General features: G+C 52.6%; 1 protein-coding gene across 9 annotated transcripts in view; it reads right to left on the bottom strand.

Annotated features, from left to right (window-relative positions):
• Positions 1 to 105: 105 nt before the first annotated feature.
• KCNG2 (potassium voltage-gated channel modifier subfamily G member 2) overlaps positions 106 to 18633 on the bottom strand; it is a 37615-nt gene continuing 19087 nt past the window's right edge. For 8 of the 9 annotated variants that reach the window (XM_088798069.1, XM_088798067.1, XM_088798064.1 and 5 more), the window contains 2 exons: positions 6500 to 7168; positions 874 to 1988 (listed from right to left, as the gene is read on the bottom strand). In XM_088798069.1, coding sequence (XP_088654195.1) covers positions 1167 to 1988; positions 6500 to 7132 — 1455 coding nt within the window. In that variant the 5' untranslated portion in view covers positions 7133 to 7168 and the 3' untranslated portion in view covers positions 874 to 1166. Of the gene's footprint in view, positions 241 to 873; positions 1989 to 6499; positions 7169 to 18633 lie in introns of those variants that run through there. The other variant, XR_016021220.1, reaches the window with a different exon arrangement.

The following is an 18633-nucleotide window of genomic DNA, read 5'->3' as shown; positions in this document are numbered from 1 at the left end:
ACAGAGAAAGCCTTACAGGAGAGGTGGCACCGCATGAAACGTCTGCAGAAGCCCCATCCTGGCTCCCGGCCCCAGCCTCCCCTTCCTCCTGGCTCATCCCCCCCACCAGGACAGGCCCTGCTAAAAGCTGGGCTGGATGGCGATGGGGTGGGTGCCTGGCATCAGTGGGGTCTCCGGGTGGTGCGGCTCCTCTTCCTGCAGGGTCTGTGGCAGCAATGTTCCAGGGGTCCTGGCTCGGCTCTACAATGAAAAAGTGCAAAGCAGCATGCTTGGGAAAGCTCCATGCTCCATCTCCAGAGGAGAAAAGGCCCAGGACTCTGTGACGACAGGCTTCTAGCAGCTGCACGCCCAGGGTCCCTGCCCCCATCCCCTCCCTGAACCTCCTCCAGGCCTGGAGAGGGACAGAAAGGTTCCTCCAGGACACGGGGTGTACCAGGAGGCAGGGTGCAGTCCGCAGGGTCCATGGGCAGAGGCATTTCAGGGGAGAGCTGTGAGGAGGTGACCAGAGAGAGTGTTACGGAATGAGGTCAGAGGTCAGGGCTGGGCCCCCAAAGGGTCATCAATGTCACACCTCTTCCTATCACTTGGCAGGGATGAGGGCTTCTGCAGAGCTGGATGCACAGGGAAGGCCTTCCTTCCACGGGGACAGCCCACCTTGGATGTGGCAGGAGCAGGGACTGCCCCTCCTCCCCCATACTGTTCCTCCAAGGACTGCCCCTCGCAGGCTTAAGAGCAGGGAAGTCAGGCTAGGCCTGGGGACAGTATGGCCTCGTACTCGCTACAGGCTTGGAATTGCTGGGACTTCTTCAACTTATTTTTATCTCGCCATAAAGTCCAAACTTCAACGGGACTAAAGGAAGAACAGGCTGGCGGTGCCTTCAAGGAATTACTTTTACTCAAAGCACAGGGTGGCTGTTGTCCCTACCTCCGAGTCAGGCGTGCCAGCCTGGGCGGAGTCCTGGGGCAGCGCTGGTCAAGCAACATGCACGTGGACGGGAGCGCGAGGCCCCTTCCAGCAGCGGGAGCTGCTGCCCCGAGGGCGGTCCCTGTCCCTCTGCAAGCGGTGGGAGGTAACGACTGTGGTTCCATTTCTACAGCTCATGAGGGGCAGCCTCCTGTGCCAGGGACGGCCACGGCGACCTCTGGGGGCAGGGTCTCCGGGCCAGTCATGCTGGCCCTGCGCGCACCCACTCGCGGTCCGTGGAATCCCCGGCCGTTCCAGTGCCGTCGGGACCCTGCGAGCTGTCCTCGGTGGCGCTGGCGGAGCGCGTGCTGTCCTCGCGCAGGGCCGGCGCGGGGCTGGCGACGCGCTGCTGCTGCTCCTTGAGCTCCGAATAGGAGCGTGAAAAGGTGTGGAAGATGGAGGTGACCGGGAAGGCCATGAGCAGGATGCCGCTGAGGATGCTGCTCAGCGCCACCACCTGGCCCGGCAGGCTGCGCGGCACCATGTCGCCGTAGCCCACGGTGGTCATGGAGATGACGGCCCACCAGTAGCTGGCCGGCACGCTGGAGAAGTCGCGGCGCGCGCCCAGCTCGCGCTCGGCCAGGTGCACGAGCGGCGCGAAGAGGGCCATGGCCACGCAGAGGAAGAGCAGCAGCAGCCCGAACTCGCGCGCGCAGCGGCGCACCGTCAGGCCCAGCGAGCGCAGCCCGAGCGAGTGGCGCGCCAGGCGCATCACGTAGAGCACGCGCAGCGCGCGCAGCAGGCGCAGCACCAGCCCCGCGCGCTCCAGCAGCTTGTTGCCACCAGCGCCCGCGCCCGCGCCCGCGCCCGCGCCCGCCCGCGCCGCGCCGCCCGCCGCCAGGCCCACGAGCAGCGACACGTAGAAGGGCAGGATCGCCAGGATGTCGATGACGTTGAGCGGCGTCCGCAGGAAGGCGCACTTGCTTTCGGCCTGCAGCGAGCGCAGCAGGAATTCGAAGGAGAACCAGGCCACGCACACCGTCTCCAGCACGAAGAGGTTGCGGCACTTGCGGGAGCACTCGCCCTGGAGAGGAGAGGGACACGCGTTGGGGGCAGGGAGGCCTGCGCCCTTGGTTCCCCAGGATGGGCGGATGTCACAGCCAGACTGCCCTGATTCCGACCCCAACGCAGGCAAGTGTGCCACTGCAGGAGGGCCAGGGGTGCCCACTGAAATGCCCAATTCCTGTCAAAAAAGGGCTCCATTGGAGACTGGCTTGAGGAATGAGCTCAGCCGATCTGCTCCCCAGCAAAACTGGTGAAAATCGTTAAGAAAACAGCCATTCAGAGCCCCTGGAAACAGTCCTGAGGGCAAGCAGCAAATGCAACATCAAGAGACTCTAAGAAAATTCCTGAAGGCCAGAGTCCACTCTTTGAACCAAGACCCCCCCCCCCCCAGCCCCAGCCCCTGCTCAGGGAGGAGACTCCGCTCCAGAGGCTGCAACTCCCTCCCAGGTGGGGCTTTCTCCCGGGAGGAGGGGGCTTCAATGTCTCTCCTCCGGCCCCCAGCTGAGTCCCAGGCGAGGGGGGTTGAGAAGAGGGCCACCTCCCGCCCCAGTGCCAGGAGAATACTGGGACCCCGGCGCCTTGCCCTGGCTCAGGAGGGGTTTTCATGTCAGGAGCGGCCAGCAGGGGGACCTCAGCCTGTGCCTCCCCCTACCAAGGAGCACGAGCTCTGAGAATGGGGGTCACCAGAGAAAGCAGCTTGCCACTGTCCCCACCCAGGTCCAGAGCTCCCCATTTCTTCCCAAAGGATCTGACTTTGTTTGCAACAGAGTGTGGAGAAGTTCAGGCCTAAAAGTGCCCTCAAGAGCAGTGGAGCTTGTGCTGAAGGAAAGTGGGTCCAGTGACAATGGGCCTGGGCTGCAGGGGAGAGCTGGGGTACAGGATGCAGAGGGGAGCCCGGCTGGGTCAGAACAAGTGCCAGACTCGGCTTCAGAAGCCCCACTTTGATCAGATCTTTTTGTAGAGGAACTGGCAGTTGCTCGGGGCTGGTGGGGGCGAGGGCACTGACTGTTACAAACACAGCTCTCTTTGGGGTGATGGGAATGTGAACGAGCCTCCGGTGAAAGCTGCACAACCCTGTGAATACACGAAAGCCATTGTACACGCGAATGGGTGGAGGGTATGCAAGCAAATCATCTCAGTAAAGCTATGTTTTCAGAAAGACTTCATTTCTGAGCAAACCCCAGAGTGTGGGGCAGGCTGGTGTGGGGACAGCAAGCCTGCAGAGACGCTGCCGGGAGTCCCGTTGTTGGCAGCTCAGACCATGGAACATGCAGACCCCTCAGTGCTGCCCAGCTGCGGGTAGCTCGGCCTGGCCATGTCTCCCCCTGGACTGTGAAGCCCAGGCAAACCCCCTCCCAGGTTACATCAGGGTTGAGGACCTGCTAATGTCAGGACACGCAGGTTCTGTTGATGGTCACCGCACAGCGCAGTGTCCGAGCTGTTTGCCAGAGCAGCAGTTTCTGTCCACAGTCGGAAGGCCTCTCCTGGCCATCGAGAGCACACGCAACCTCGACTGTTGCCACTCCAGATGCTCTCACTTCCACTTTATTCCACAGTAACTGGGGTGCTTGTCACACCTGCTGCCTCCCTTGAGGTGCCCGGCCGCAGGTGAGAGGGGTAGAGAGCGAAGGCCACACACCCACTGGAGACCCTACAGAGGGGGTGGGAAGTGGGGCCCATCGGCCCCTCTGGCTTGGGGCTCCAACAGTGACAGAGGCTGGGGGCTTTGAGTCAGTATGGCTTCTCTGTCCCAGAGCACGGAGCAGCCCCTTCAGTGAGCCTCCGTGACAGTGTGACCGCACCAGTTAGCTCTGACAGCTCCTCACTGCCTCCAAGCACCAGGCATCGAAACACCTCTGTGGGCCGAGGCTCGGGGCACTGCAACCTGGCAGTGAAGGATGGGGAATGTGTGCGCTGTTATTGCTGGGTCACCTCTCCTGGGAGCCCTGGGGAAACAAGGCTCACACTGGGTGTGTCATTTTGGTTTAGAATGTATGTTTTAGGATCAGAGAATTCAGTAGAACTTGCTGTGGATGTTTAGGGTTCGGGTACTTCTAACTTTTGTCCTTGCAGACAAGATGGAAGAAACTATTGAGCAAGTCACCCTAAGCTAAGGCCTGGGTCTGGGAGTCTTTCCTTCCTGGGAGGCCACGGCCGCTCCTAAATGGCCCGCCATAGACCCAGGACTGGCGCTGAGGTGCAGGCCTTGGACAGACCAGGTGGGTCCTGAGTGCATGCCCTCTAGGTCCCGCAGCTGGAGGCCACGGCACGGAGGTCCCATGCAGCTGGGGTACACGGGGTGGGGACAGGTGGGTGGTCTTGCTCCCCTCTCTGACTGGGTGTGCCCCGAGGTGCCCACAATGAAGAAGCACATTAATTTCATTGAGGACGCTTTGTTCTTAGGTTCTGAAAAGCTGTTGGCGACACATGGCAAGTGTTTTGCTCCAAGATAATTTAGGATTGAGTGTGTGCCACAAGATTTCCGGGCGTGCTTTCCAGCTGTAGGTGGGCACATGTGCCCGACAACAGGCCTTTGCTCCTTAGATGTTTCATATTATCCCCAAGCCACTGTGCTTTCCTGCAGATTGCAATGGCCAACTCTGGTGTCACAGCACCAAGGCACCCTGGCGTTTGAAACCCCTCAAGCAGGAGGTGGACTTCCTTAAGGAGAAAGAAATATCTCACATCTGCTTAGTTTGAGACCGTGAGCACAGCACAGGAAGTGCGGGGACAGTGGCGTCCCCAGGAATAGCACTTGCAGTGAGTGGCCCCGGGCTGGAGGCCTGAATGTGGATGAACCTGGAGGACATTATGCCGAGTGCACAAATTATACAGAGCACAAATATGGTGGCATCCAGTTATGTGAGGTATTTGCAGCGGTGAACATCCTAGAGGCAGGAAGTAGACGATGGCTTCTGGGGCTGGGGCAGGACACTGGGGAGACCGAGTCGCAGTTTTACAAGATGAAAAGTGTGCATGGATGAGGCGGTGGCTGCACAGGCTGTGGGTGTATTTACACCACTGAACAGCACGCTCAAAAATGGACAAGAAGGCAATTTTATGTATGTTTTACTTCACACGCACACAACACGGGTGAAACATAACTTTTGCCCCTGCGGTACTGCCAACACCCACCCTTCTCAGCACCCACGCCGTGCAGTGGCCCGGGTTCACCAACACCCCTCACAGGGCGGTGGGCGGCACGTGGCCATACTCACCAACCCTGCACGACAGCCCTGTAACCTGAACTGACTTGGAAAGACAGTCCCTCTGTGGTGTGAAGTGGTACTTCAGGAAATGGGGAAAGGGTGGGGGTAGACAGGACGCCAGAGAGGATTCTGCAGGGGCCTTGGCCTCTGGGATGCTGTCACTGGGTAAGTCCCTAACGCCTCCTGTCCCCTGGTCCTTATCTAAATGACCACCCTCCGGCATACTGCATGCAGTTATTGCCACTTAGAAAACCCAAACACGTCAAATATCTTTTTAGAAGCAGAATCCGACACTTGGATCTGGTTAAGACAACTGGAGACAGCTCAGGCATCAGACACCCCAAAAATGAATTCCCTGAAATTTACAAATTGAACCTGCAGTCAGGGTTGCCATTCTCTAGGGCACATCAGCTAATGGCCAGTGTTCCCGGAAGACATGGGATATTTCCCTTCAGCTCCTAACTGAACAATGAACTGATAACTGCGAGCTTGGCAGAACCTCCCAGATCAGAGGCTCTGGGGCTGAGCCACTCAGACTGGCCGCAGCCTGTGCCCAGCTCCTGGCAGGCGGGAGCCGGGCACCATCCTGGGGAGGGGCAGGCAGGGCCCCCCACATCAGGAAATACAGGCGACACTCAGGGCGACACTCAGCTGCATCCTTCAAACACTGCAGCATCCTCTTCTAACCCACCCACTCGGGCCCCACAAACGGCAGCCTTCTGTGACCATTTCCTGAACATTCCACGACACGCTCTGCACAAACGCTGATCCAACAATGACATTTCTGCCCACATTCCACGTACTGGCATTCTCACAGGACAGAACAGGGGCGAGAAGTCTACTGTTTGCTCAGAAAGGAGCCCCAGCTCCCGAACGCAGCCATCCCTGCCGGTGCCTGGCCCTCCGCCCTGGAAAGATGCGGAGGTGGCATCCCATGGGTGACAGGACTTGAGCAGACAGCCCTCTAGACCTTTATGATACTGAATGTTCCAGCCCCAAGGTGACCAAGCTTCAGGGCCTGACTGCTGCAGAAACTCAGTGCAGAAGGTCTGCTGACCAGCCACAGCCCCACTGAGTTCTTGAGCTTGGCCTCTGCTGTCCCTGCACAGCCGACGAAATAACAGCCTCCGGGGCTCGCCCAGGGCACGTTACCCAGGGCAAGGCAAGGTGGACCCCCGCGCCTGTGCTTTCAACCACCAACAACAGAGGGGTGTCCACCCTTCAGCGGGCGCTCCCTCCACCCAGGCCTAGGCCCTGCTGCGCCCATGCTCTGCCCAGGGCACCGGAGGCCAGGTCCCAGCCGCCCCCAGCCCGCACTCACCCGCTCCTCCTCAGCGCGGATGTCTGGCATGGTGCTCAGGCAGAGGCCGACGGCCGTGACGGCCACGAAGGCGACAGACACGCAGGCGAAGAGCTTTCCGGCGAGTCCCGAGTGTGGGTTGTCCACCACGTCGCGCAGGCGCCGCCGGCCGCGCGCCAGCCGCCCGTCCGGCCCCAGGGCGCAGCGCGGGCTGTCGGGCGCCGCTCGCTCCGCAGGCCCCGTGCGCGCCTCGGCCGCCTCCTCCTCCCGGCGGCGCAGGCGACGCAGGCAGCAGCGCTCCAGGCGCGCCTCGTCGATGCCCCAGTAGGCCAGCTCGTCGCGGAAGGCCAGCGCGCAGGGGCCGCGCAGCAGCCTCAGCTTGCCGGCGCGCAACAGCGCCACGATGGCGCGGAAGGCGCACGGGCTGCGGTCGAAGAAGAACTCGTCGCGGCTCACGTCGTAGTCATCGCACACGCGCAGCAGCTCATCGTGGCCTTGGCAGGCCCGCAGGCGCTCGAGGCGCGCAAGGGGACAGCGCGCCAGCGCGGCCCAGGCCAGGCGCACCCTGCAGCCGCCCACGTTGATGATGACGTGCCGGGCGCGGCCCCCAATGCCGCCTCTGGGGGGCGCCGTGGGCCCCCGGAGCAGGGCCATGGCCCCATGCACAGGGTCAGGGTCAGGAGGCTGGGCCTACAAAAGGGAATGGAGAGCGTGTTAGGCTGCGAAGCCAGGAGCTCAGCGACACCCGACCACCCACGTGTTTGAGCCCTGGGCCGGGGGACCCAGCGGAACCAAGGACTCCCTCCCGCCCACCCACTTGGTTCTTCTCTCCTGAATACCTGCCGTCTACAGGTGACCCAAATATCAGATCACAAGCTTTCCAGCATACCCCAGTTAACAGGGCTCCTCAATTTATCTCCTAGAGACTGGGAACAGGCCACAGGAAGCCTGGCCTGGAGAAGCTGCCTCAGGAGAGCTGGGCCAGGGCCAGACATCAGCTTGTTATCTGATTGTCTTCAAATAAAAGTCAGGAGGGAAGAGGGCTGTTATAAATCTGAAAGAGGCTTTATCACCCCAACTTGGGACTCTCTCAACAAAATACTAGCAAATAACCATATGGTCCTTTATCACAGGAATTTACCACAGGAATGCAAGGGTGGTTCACCATACAAGAATAGAGGTAATATACATATTTATAGAAGGAGGGAAGAAACACACACGATCATCTGATAGATGCAGAAAAAACATTTGACAAAACCTAACATCTTTCCATTGTAAAAAACTCTCAGTACCTACTGTGTTTCCCTGAAAATAAGACCTAGCCGGACAACCAGCTCTAATGCGTCCTTTAGAGCAAAAATATTAATATAAGACCTGGTCTTATTTTACTATAATATAAGACCGGTCAATATAATATAATATAATATAATATAATATAATATAATATAATATAATATAATAATACCTGGTCTTATATAAATTTTTGCTCCAAAAAACGCATTAGAGCTGACTGTCCAACTAGGTCTTATTTTCGGGGAAACAGGGTAGGACTACAAGGGTATTTCCTCGACATGACAAAGGCCATATATGGAAAGCCCACAGCTAATCTCAGACCCAATGGCAAAACTGGATTCTTTCCCCCTCACTATGATCAAGAACAAGAGAAGGAACAAGGATGACTGTTGTCATAATTTCTATTTCTTGAAAAAGCAAAGTTGGAGAGCTATAACGCACTAAAAAGCTACAGTAATCAGAGGAGTATCGTAATGGGGTAAGAAGAGCCCTACAGACTGATGGAATAGAATTGAAAGTCCAGAAATAAATCCATACATCTGTGGTCAATTGAGTTTTGACAAGGGGGTCAAGACCATTCAATGGGGAAAGGGCAGTCTCTTCCACAAATGGTGCCGGGACACCTGGATGTCACATGCAGAGGAGTGAAGCTGGACCCTTACCTCATATCATGTACAAAAAGTAACTCAAAATGGACCAAAACCTAAAAAGAAGAGGTAAAACTCTAAAACACACTTAGAAGGACATGTAAGAGTAAATCTTCATGACCTTCGATTAAGCAGTTGTTTCTGAAGTATGACACCAAAAGCATAAGCAACAAAAGAAAAATTTATCAAAATTTTCCTGTACGTTAAAGGACACTATCAAGAAAATGAAATGACAACTTACAAAATAGGAAAAAAAGATTTGAAAACCCTATATCTGGTAAATATCTAGTATTCAGAATATATAAAGAACTCTTACAACTCAACAAGAAGACAAATCCAATTAAAAAATGGGCAAATACTTGAATAGACATTTCTCCAAATATACATGTAAATGACCAACAACAAGCACATGAAAAGATGCTCAACATAACTAGTCATCAAGGAAATGCAAATCAAAACTATGAGATACCACTTTGCATCCATTAGCCTGGTTATAATCAAACAAATGGGGGAAAAACGGTGCTGGAGTTGATGGGGGAGAAGTTGGAGCCCCTATAAACAGCTGGTGGGAATATAAAATGGAGCTGCTGCTGTGGAAATAGTTGGTGGGTTCTCAAATAGTTAAACGTAGTCACCATTTGACCTGCAATTCCACCCCTAGCTATAAAGTGAAGAGACATGACAAATATGTTCATACAAACACAGGTACATAAATGTTCACAGCAGCTTTATCCATACTAGTCAAAAGGTGGAGACACCCCAGCTGACCATCGACTGACAATGGGTAAACAAGTGGTGTGGGCACACACTGGGATAAAATTCAGGCATGAAAAGGGAGGAAATGCTGACACATTCTACAGTATGGATGAACCATGGAAACCATGTAGGTGAGAGGAGCCAGACAGAAAAGGTTACATATTGATGGATCCATTTACAGGGAATGTCTACAATGGGCACATTTGTAGGGACAGAGGTAGGTTAGTGTTTGCCAGGGGCTGGGGGCAGGGGTGACGGGGGTGCCTGCTAATGGGTCCAGGGTTTCTTTAGGGTGGTGAAATGCTCTGGAATTAGGTAGTGGTGATGGCTGCACAACACTGAATATAGTTAGAAACACTAAATTGTACACTTTAAAATGGTTTAAATGGTAAACACTATGTTATCTGAATTTTATGTCAATTTTAAAAAAATTAACTTCTGAACGAGTAGGTCTGGGGTGAAACACGGTACTATGCATGTAGTGAGCTTGTCTAGTGCATGAAGTCTGTTGTCAATGATTTTGTACTGTCACCACTGCCAAGTGAAGCTGCCACCTGCCACCAGGGTGACTCAGGAACCATGAAACAGGCATTGCATGGCTGTGTTCAGCATGTAGCCCAAAGTTGCCACCTGACCCAGGAGTGGGACTCACCTGGGGTTGGGGTGGTGGTGAGAAAGCCCAAACCAAATGCAATTAGCACAGACTTGCCATGGACAAGCAAGCACTACTTGCCAATAAAGAATCTGAGGATTTCTTCTGAATATGAGAAAAATTGCCTTAGGAGGTGTAGCAGCAATGAAGGGGGTGGGGTGTTCCGTCCCTTGTGACAAGGGTTGTGGGGAGCACGCAGGGTAAGGACAGTAGCCATGAATAGAGTGAAGCAGGGCCAAGGAACCAGCAGCCTCAAGGTCTGGGCTGGGGCGCCTGATCGGGCCAACACATCAGCTTTTATTACTTAGGTGAGGAAGTAAAGGAGATGAAGCTTGTCAATCTCAAGATCAGTGAATCCTATACATCATAATAGGAAACTGATTCAAGCCAATCACCCTTGCCTGCAGGCAGCTGGACAGTAAGTCTCAGGATATCTGTACTTCCCCAAGGGACAAAATTTTATGCATATGAATAGATGGAGAGCACACCATTGAATCTCTTCCCTTGCAGGTTGTGGGAAGGATTGCAGTCACAGAGGCAGAGGCTTTCCTTAGCAAGGTGAAGATGGGGGGCGCTGTGCTCACCTCTATGAACCCCGTGGGTTCTCCTGTTGGTCCCCACTCGACTGCGCCTGGCTTGAGTTGTTCCCCTCCTCCCCCGTGGGGAATCTTACTCATCATTGACTAACCAGCCATCCTCTGGGGCCAAACAGGGAGACATAGGTGCAAGCACAAAGGTGAAGCAAAGTCCCTGAAAGGATCCGTCTCACAGACTCTCCTTTCTTTAGGGGCAGGTACAAGGAGACAGACGGGTAGGCTGCTGCGTGGCAACAGTGGGGAACTTTTCAGTGATCAACAGGACAGCATGTGCTTTGACCTCTGAAGCCAAGTTCATTGAGTGTTACTGTGGAGAAAGTGATCTGGACTGAATTTTGTGTGTCCTTATGCCCCAAGTCAGTTCAGCACTCAGTAAAAATTTTATCAGTATCTGCTGTGCCAGTCACTGGTGCTCAGGACGTGGCTTCTCAAAGCTTCCAGTTTGGGGGCACAGGTCACCCAGCACCTCCCACACTGCAAAGTCAGTTCTACAACAGGGACAGAAGAGGGTGCTCTGGAGGGGTCCCCAGGGGGCTCCTCAGGGACGGCTGGCGGCTGGCCGGGTGTAAGGTTGGGGGGCATTTGGAAGACGCAGTGCCAGAGGAGAGAGGTTTTGTTTTACTTCAAAGTGGTGGTTTAGGCCACAGAAAGAGGTTGCTGACATTCCCTGAGCGTCTTCCTCACATCGAGGACTCAGGTGGAGGCTCAAGGCTCTGAGAGCCCCGCTCATCAGACCCCCTGAATCACAAGACAGAACTTCCCTAATGAGGTGGTGAGAGGACATTGCAGAGATCTACGGCAGTGCTTTGCCAAGGAAGGCTGGAATGGCCTGCGTGTGGCGCTCTCGGGGACACCCACAGGGCAGGTCCAGAAGAGGCTCTCACAGAGGAGCCCCCGGGCAGAGGCTGAGGTGTGGCTCTGCTGGCCGGAAGGCGCCCACACCCCCTTTCAGGTGGCTGTTGAAATCAGAGCTGAGAGAAGCAGTGTCAAGTTTGGCCATAGGGACCGTGATAGCCTGACTTCTGTGACAAACATGCTGGAAAGCCTGCCTGGGCCACATATGGCTTTGACCCCTCCGTGTTTCCTGTCCCCTTTAACCATGTACCCAATAGTAGCGCAGGCTGGTTGATGCCTTTTGTAGCCAAATCAAATGTGTATTCCCCATTCTCTGTAGGCAGGAATCGTCATTAAAACAGTCCTCCAAAACTGGATAATTAGCTGAATATGGAACTTCTGCTGTACAGGGTTTTCTCTCCCAGAATATACATTTACAAAATACACATAAATTATATGTTAAAAAGTGTTTTTGTTCCCCCCCTTCTTCTGCCTCCCCCCCCACTCCGGTTCAAGCTGTTGCTTCTCAGTCTAGTTGTGTAGGACACAGCTCCGCAGCCCATGCTGGTGTTATGAGCTTTGTGCTCCCCTCCGGCTGAGGCAGTCAGTCACCGGTCGTCGGGCGGCTGCTCACAGTGGCTCATGGCAATTCTCACCAGCTGCTGGCCACTCACACGGGCCACCAGCCATTCATGGCAGCACACAGCAGCCCACAGCAGCTCACGCTGGCCATCGGCCGCTCATGGTGGCACACAGTAGCCCAGGGCAGCACAGAGCATCTCACACCACCCTCCAACTGCTCATGGCAGCCCAGCTCCAGGGAGAGCTGTTGTTCACAATCGTAGCTGTAGAGGGCGCAGCTCACCGGCCCATGTGGGAATCGAACCCCTCGCCTTCAGCGTTAGGAGCACGGCGGTCCAAACGCCTGAGCCACCGGGCTGGCCTGAAAAGTGTTTTTAAGTTAACTTCTTGTTCACCTGAGAGACTGCAGTTACTTCTGAAGCTCTTCCCATGCCCTCACGTGGAACATAACAGACATTGAAGTGTGGTTGATTTTAAGAAAAAGACTGACAGCTCAGTAGAAAAAATGAGCAAATTGCCAAATACAGTAAAGGAAGAAAAAGCATTTTAATGTGAAAAGATGCTTGTCTTCATTTATAATAGCAAGAGTAAACATCTCAAATGACCACAGGTATTATAACAGATGAGCGTTTGATGACACAACCAGTGGTCAAGGGTGCGGGGTCTGTCTGACTTGTCCATTTCTGACGGACAGTAAATTGCACAACCCTGTGGCAGGAGGTAGAGAGTCTGAACTAATCCTACAGGAAGCAGGAACCCTGAAGGGCTGCACCCTCAGTGAAAGGGTATGTAGGGGGAGAAACATCTACCTGCTGGTACAGGAAGGTTCTAAGATTTCTCTGTCTGCTGTGTTAAACACATGAGAGTGTGTTTAAAAGCCGACCTACACAGTGGGTTTGAGGTTGGAATTTTAACCTGTGAAACTCAAAGCTAAGAACTTCTCCCCATAAAAAGTAGTCTCACGTGGGCAACATCTATGAGGCATGTGTTAGAACCAAACACATACTCCGTCTGGGGCACTTGGCAAGGCCTGGGGATAGTTTTGATTGTCATGACTGGGTATGAATGGGTACAAACTGGGGTGCTGCTAAACCCCATAGTGCACGGGACAGCTCCCCAGAACAAAGGGATATGCTCTCAATTCAGGCCTCATAGAGTTCCCACAGCTGAAGCCCCAACTAAGATGAATTTACAAACCAAAATTCTAAAACACACAAGAACCCACGCAAGCAAATACCAGCAGACACACACATGACTAGTAGGGTTAGACTCCTAGGAAATTTAGATTTATCAAAAACAAAGACATGAAAGAATTACAAGCACAAGAGGAAAAAAGACATTATCAGAAAGACGAGGAGGTGAATCAGAAACAAACCTCCCAGAAATGAACCAACGCATCCCACAGCTGCGACTACCAGTGGGGACGGTGACGCGGTGACACTGGGCTCCGTGCAGGCACTCTCTCCCAGGCCCCCTCAAGGGGTCGACAGGAGCCACCATCTCCTGTCAGGACTGCTGCAACCATCCCTAGCAGCTCTCCCACTTCTCCCTGTCACTCGTTCCCAACACACAGCCAGGGTGGCCTCTAAAGCCTACCTGCCACCCCTCTGCTCAACTCTCCATTTCTGCTCTCACAGACTGAAACCCCAGCAGGGCTAATGCAGTCGGTCCCCTCCCCTCCCTGATCACTCTCCCACCCCTCCTCCCTGCTGCTCCTCCCTCAGCCTCGGTACAGCCTTCCTGTCCCCCTGATGCCCTCACCCCTGCAGTTCTCGTTCAGGTCTTACCTCTCATTGAGACTCACCTCTGTCACTCACCTCTGTCACTCACTTTATACTGAAATTCACACTTGTGCCCTCCCCACCCTTTTACTTGACTTTCTCTTTTTTTCCATAGCTCTTTTCTCCTCCTAAAGGACTAATTGACTTATTTGTCACGTGTGCTGTTTATTTGCTATCTGCTCCTGCCAGAATATAAGCTCCACGAGGCCATGCTGCTGGGTTTTGTCCTCTGATGTGTCCCAAACACCCCAACACAGTCCCTGGCATCGTGTGGTCGAGAAACATTTGCTAAAGGACGAAGGAGAAAATGAGTGAGCCTCAGATTCTGCCCTCACATCACCCATGGCCTGGAGCACTGTCCAGCCCACAGCCTGGCATGGTTTTGGGGTTGAGCTGGTCTGAACTGACACAGGTACCCAGGAACATGGCCCACGTCATTCCCCAGAAGAAACCACACACGTCCTAATGAGGCAGAGCCTGAGCCCACACCAGCGTGGGCCAGGTGGAGCGCCTGCTGGGGTCAGGTCCATGTTTAATATGGCTCTGCCACTGGGGACCATCGAGAAGCCACTGGCCTCCTTCTGTCTGCTCCCCACCTGTAAGATGTTGGTCCAGCTGTGACCTTCCATAGTCCACTCCTGGCTGGGGACCCCTGATAGGCGTGAAATGTGGATGACAGCGATCCCAGGAGGAATGCAACTCTCATCTCTGTGGGAAAACCTAAGCTCCTCCTTCCCTGAGAAAGGAGCCCATCCGGTCCCCCAGAGTGCCTGGCAATCAGGCCTCAGTGCTTTCTCCTCAGATGCTGTTGGGGGCGTGTTGGCCCAGGTTCTCTGAGACACATCCCCTTCCTCATTAATTACAGTCTAAATCTCTCATGTGTGACTCCACACACCCAGACAGCACGCAGGCTGCTGGACATTTGCTGGTATTACAGAAGTAGAGCAAAGATTAAGTTGAACGCAAAATGCTCCTGGGGACTGAAGCATTCATGCCAGCACATTCGTTATTAGATGTATCAACACTGTCCTCTTCCGGGCACCACCCTCCTGAAAAGGGAGGACGCTTACTTGAAGGAATGTCATTAGAGAGCGGTGGTACCACCCAGGCAACTTTAACCCCAATTCCAGCCCCAGGAGTCTTCCTGCCCAATCCTACTCCCTTCAAAAAAGTAAGACGGTCCTAGGAAAACAATGACTATTTTGTATAAATCTGGCTGAATACTTGTGAATTCATTAACTGGCTCTAGGACCCCTCAAGCAGTTTAAAATAAATGTGGCTTACATGAAATCATGGACATAATTCCATTTGTACTGAATTGTCTGCACTCAGATCACAATGTGCATGCCGGCCACCCCCGTCCCCGAAACCACAGTGTTGCATGAGGTTGTCCAGGACCTTGTGGCAAGTGCGGGTTTTCCTGTGTCTGGACGTGTGTGAACACCAGAGGGCTTCCTGGTAAATGTGATGAAGACAAGTTGCTGGGATACAGTATCACGTATGTTCTGAATTTCATCGCCCATAGCTTCTGTAAGTGCTCACGGGGCCGCTCACGCGCACTAAGTGCCTGGCTCGAGTGGGTCTGTGGATGTGCATGGGCACTGCCAGGACGTCAGACAAACTGCTCTGGGGGGCCTTCCAGACCAGGGGTCTGCTGCGCCCCCTCCCTGCCACAGGGGACACTGTTTGTCACGCCTGGGGGCTACTGGCATCAAGTGGGTGGAGGACAGTGTGCTGTTTAGCACCCACAGAGCACAGGATGCCCATCTCAGAGTCACCCAGCCCAAATGTCAGTGTGCTGAGGGTGGACCTGCTCAAACGCATCTGTCGCACTGACTAAACACTCATTAAAGAAGCCATGCAGGGAAAGGAGTGACAAAAAGCTAGATTTCAATTTAGAGGCTGGTAGGCATCACACGGCTGTTGGGGGGCCAGTTGCCCCCAGATGCATGCGAGGCTAGCAGGCTGCCATCAAAAGGAGGGTGTCACCGTGAGGAGGAAGCTCAAAGAGTGGTCTGACCTCAGCTTAAAAGGCAGCTGCTGGGTGCCGGCTGGATTGCTCAGGCGGTTGGAGCTCCGTGCTCCTAACTCTGAAGGCTGCGGGTTCAATTCCCACATGGGCCAGTGGGCTCTCAACCACAAGGTTGCCAGTTCGAATCCTTGAGTCCCACAAGGGATGGTGGGCAGCGCCCCCCGCAACTAAGATTGAACACGGCACCTTGAGCTGAGCTGCCGTTGAGCTCCCGGATGGCTCAGTTGGTTGGAGCGCGTCCTCTCAACCACAAGGTTGCCGGCTCGACTCCCGCAAGGGATGGAGGGCTGTGCCCCCTGCAACTAACAACGGCAACAGGCCCTGGAGCTGAGCTGTGCCCTCCACAACTACAACTGAAAGAACAACTTAACTTGGAAAAAAAAATCCTGGAAGTACACACTGTTCCCCAATAAAGTCCTGTTCCTTTTCCCCAATAAAATCTTAAAAAAAAAAAAAAGCCAGCTGCTCTAGGATGCCAAATGTTTCCAATGATAGATGTGGTGACATAATTCATCCAGCAGTTACAGGCTTTGACAAGTGGTTCCCTGCCTCCATTTTGGTTCATGTGTTTTCGTAACTCTGGTTACACTAGTTTACCTATTCCCTCTCTCCTCTCACCATCAGCCACCCTGGGGCCAAAAGTGTTGGTCTGTGGTAAGATGGAACCATGCCTCAGCTTCACAAAGATGACTCGACACGCCAGCCTGCTCTTGGTCTGGTCACTTTGCTTTGCAGTCAAACACTTACCCTCTGACATAACACAGGTTCTCAAGAACAAACACATGAAACAGGCTATGTGGCAATAGAGAAAACGTGGTCTCAATAAGACATGCTTCTCTTCAACCAACCCACTAGCACTGACTGTGGCTGAGAGGTTAAAATAAAGATGCACCCACGTCCTGACAATAGGGAGGCTGCTGCACTTGTTTGCAAGTCTTACTGTCCTCTCAAGCCAAACTTCATAGGAATTACAATAAAAATCACCTAGAGGGTGAAAAACAAAGAGCCCAAGGTAAATAACTCATTTTAAAAAAAACATGATTCTTTAGGAGGTTTTCACAGTCTTAAAATAAAGGTAAGAACTATTAGGATCATTTCTATAATTTCTTTTGGACTGTTAAACTCATATGTGTTCAATCATTTTGTTTTGAAATAGATTTATTTTCTATATGTCAAAGTTATGCAAATTACAAAAGGCTTCTAAATTGTGTATATGAACAAAACTGAAAACTTGCTAATTAGATCTAATTTTAGCTGTGTTGGTGACAGAAATTGATGATTTTTTCAGTTATGATTTATGAGAACCACATAATCTCCAAATCTATGACACATGGAAATTTAATAACTAATAACTCTTACCCAAATAAGCAAGGTGTATAGAGCAGAGCTGCATATAAATTAAACTTTTAATTTTGAGACTGCATAGATCTCATGTGCCGCTTACCCAGTTTGCCCAACGGCAGTATCATGCAAACTGCAGCCCAGTCTCACAGCCAGGATGCCAACTGGCATGGTCCAGACGCACTACTGACTCGTCTAAAACAACTAATCTGGGCTTCACCTCTATACTTCTGTCATTCCAAGAATGGTATAGAAATAGACGCAAGCGGTTATGTAACCTTTTAGGACTGGATTTTTTTATTCGGTGTAATTCTCTGGAGATACATCCGGGTTGTTGCTACACCAACAGTTTGCTCCGAGGGCTCTCTCATGAGAGGCATGTGCCACAGTTTGCTGAACCATTCACAAGTTGAAGGATGGCTGGTTTGTTCCCAGGACATGGGTATTATGAACAGCACTGTTATAAACATTTCCATAAAGGATTTTCTTTCCTCTGGGATAAAAGCTCAGTGAGGCAAAAGTTTTACTTTTGATAAAGTCCAATTTATCATTTCTTCTTTTATTGACTGCTTTTGGTGTCAAGAATAATTTGCTTAGTACACCATCCCCAAGATTTTCTACGATTCGTTTTCTAAAATTTATAGTTTTGCATTTAAGTCCATGAATTCATGTTGAGTTAATTTTTGTGTAAAGTGTGGGACTTAGGTCAAGATTCACTTTTTTGGCCAAGGGATGTCTAATTGTTCCAGCACCATATGTTGAAAAGAGTAGCTTTCCTCCATTGAAGGTTTGTCAAATATCATTTGGGCATGTTCGTATGCATCTATTTCTGGGTTTTCTATTCTATTCCGTTGATCTATGTAAATATCTATCCACCAATACTACACAGTCTTTATAACTATAGCTATAGCGCTAGTCTCAAAATAGGGTAAAGTGATTCCACCCACATTTTTCTTCTTTTCAAAACAGTTTTACCTATTCCAGTGCTTTTCTTTTCCTTCCAAATAAATTTTAGATTATTTCATTTACGTTTACAAAAAATCTCAAGGTCTCCTCAGATTAATACTATTAGAGTCACCCTGGGTCTCCTCACATCTAATCCTGTCAGGGTCACCCTGGGTCTCCTCACCTACAATCCTGTCAGGGTCACCCTGGGTCTCCTCACCTACAATTCTGTCAGGGTCACCCTGGGTCTCCTCACCTACAATCCTGTCAGGGTCACCCTGGGTCTCCTCACCTACAATCCTGTCAGGGTCACCCTGGGTCTCCTCACCTACAATCCTGTCAGGGTCACCCTGGGTCTCCTCACCTACAATCCTGTCAGGGTCACCCTGGGTCTCCTCACCTATAATCCTGTCAGGGTCACCCTGGGTCTCCTCACCTACAATCCTGTCAGGGTCACCCTGGGTCTCCTCACCTATAATCCTGTCAGGGTCACCCTACGTCTCCTCACCTACAATCCTGTCAGGGTGACCCTACATCTCCTCACATGTAATCCTGTCAAGGTCACCCTGGGTCTCCTCACCTATAATCCTGTCAGGGTCACCCTGGGTCTCCTCACCTATAATCCTGTCAGGGTCACCCTGGGTCTCCTCACCTATAATCCTGTCAGGGTCACCCTGGGTCTCCTCACCTATATCC

The sequence above is a fragment of the Rhinolophus sinicus genome, chromosome 4 (genome assembly GCF_057876585.1).
Source record: "Rhinolophus sinicus isolate RSI-liver-muscle chromosome 4, RSI-T2T, whole genome shotgun sequence".
NCBI classification, from domain to species: domain Eukaryota; kingdom Metazoa; phylum Chordata; class Mammalia; order Chiroptera; family Rhinolophidae; genus Rhinolophus; species Rhinolophus sinicus.
This window is presented reverse-complemented; position numbering and strand designations above follow the sequence as displayed.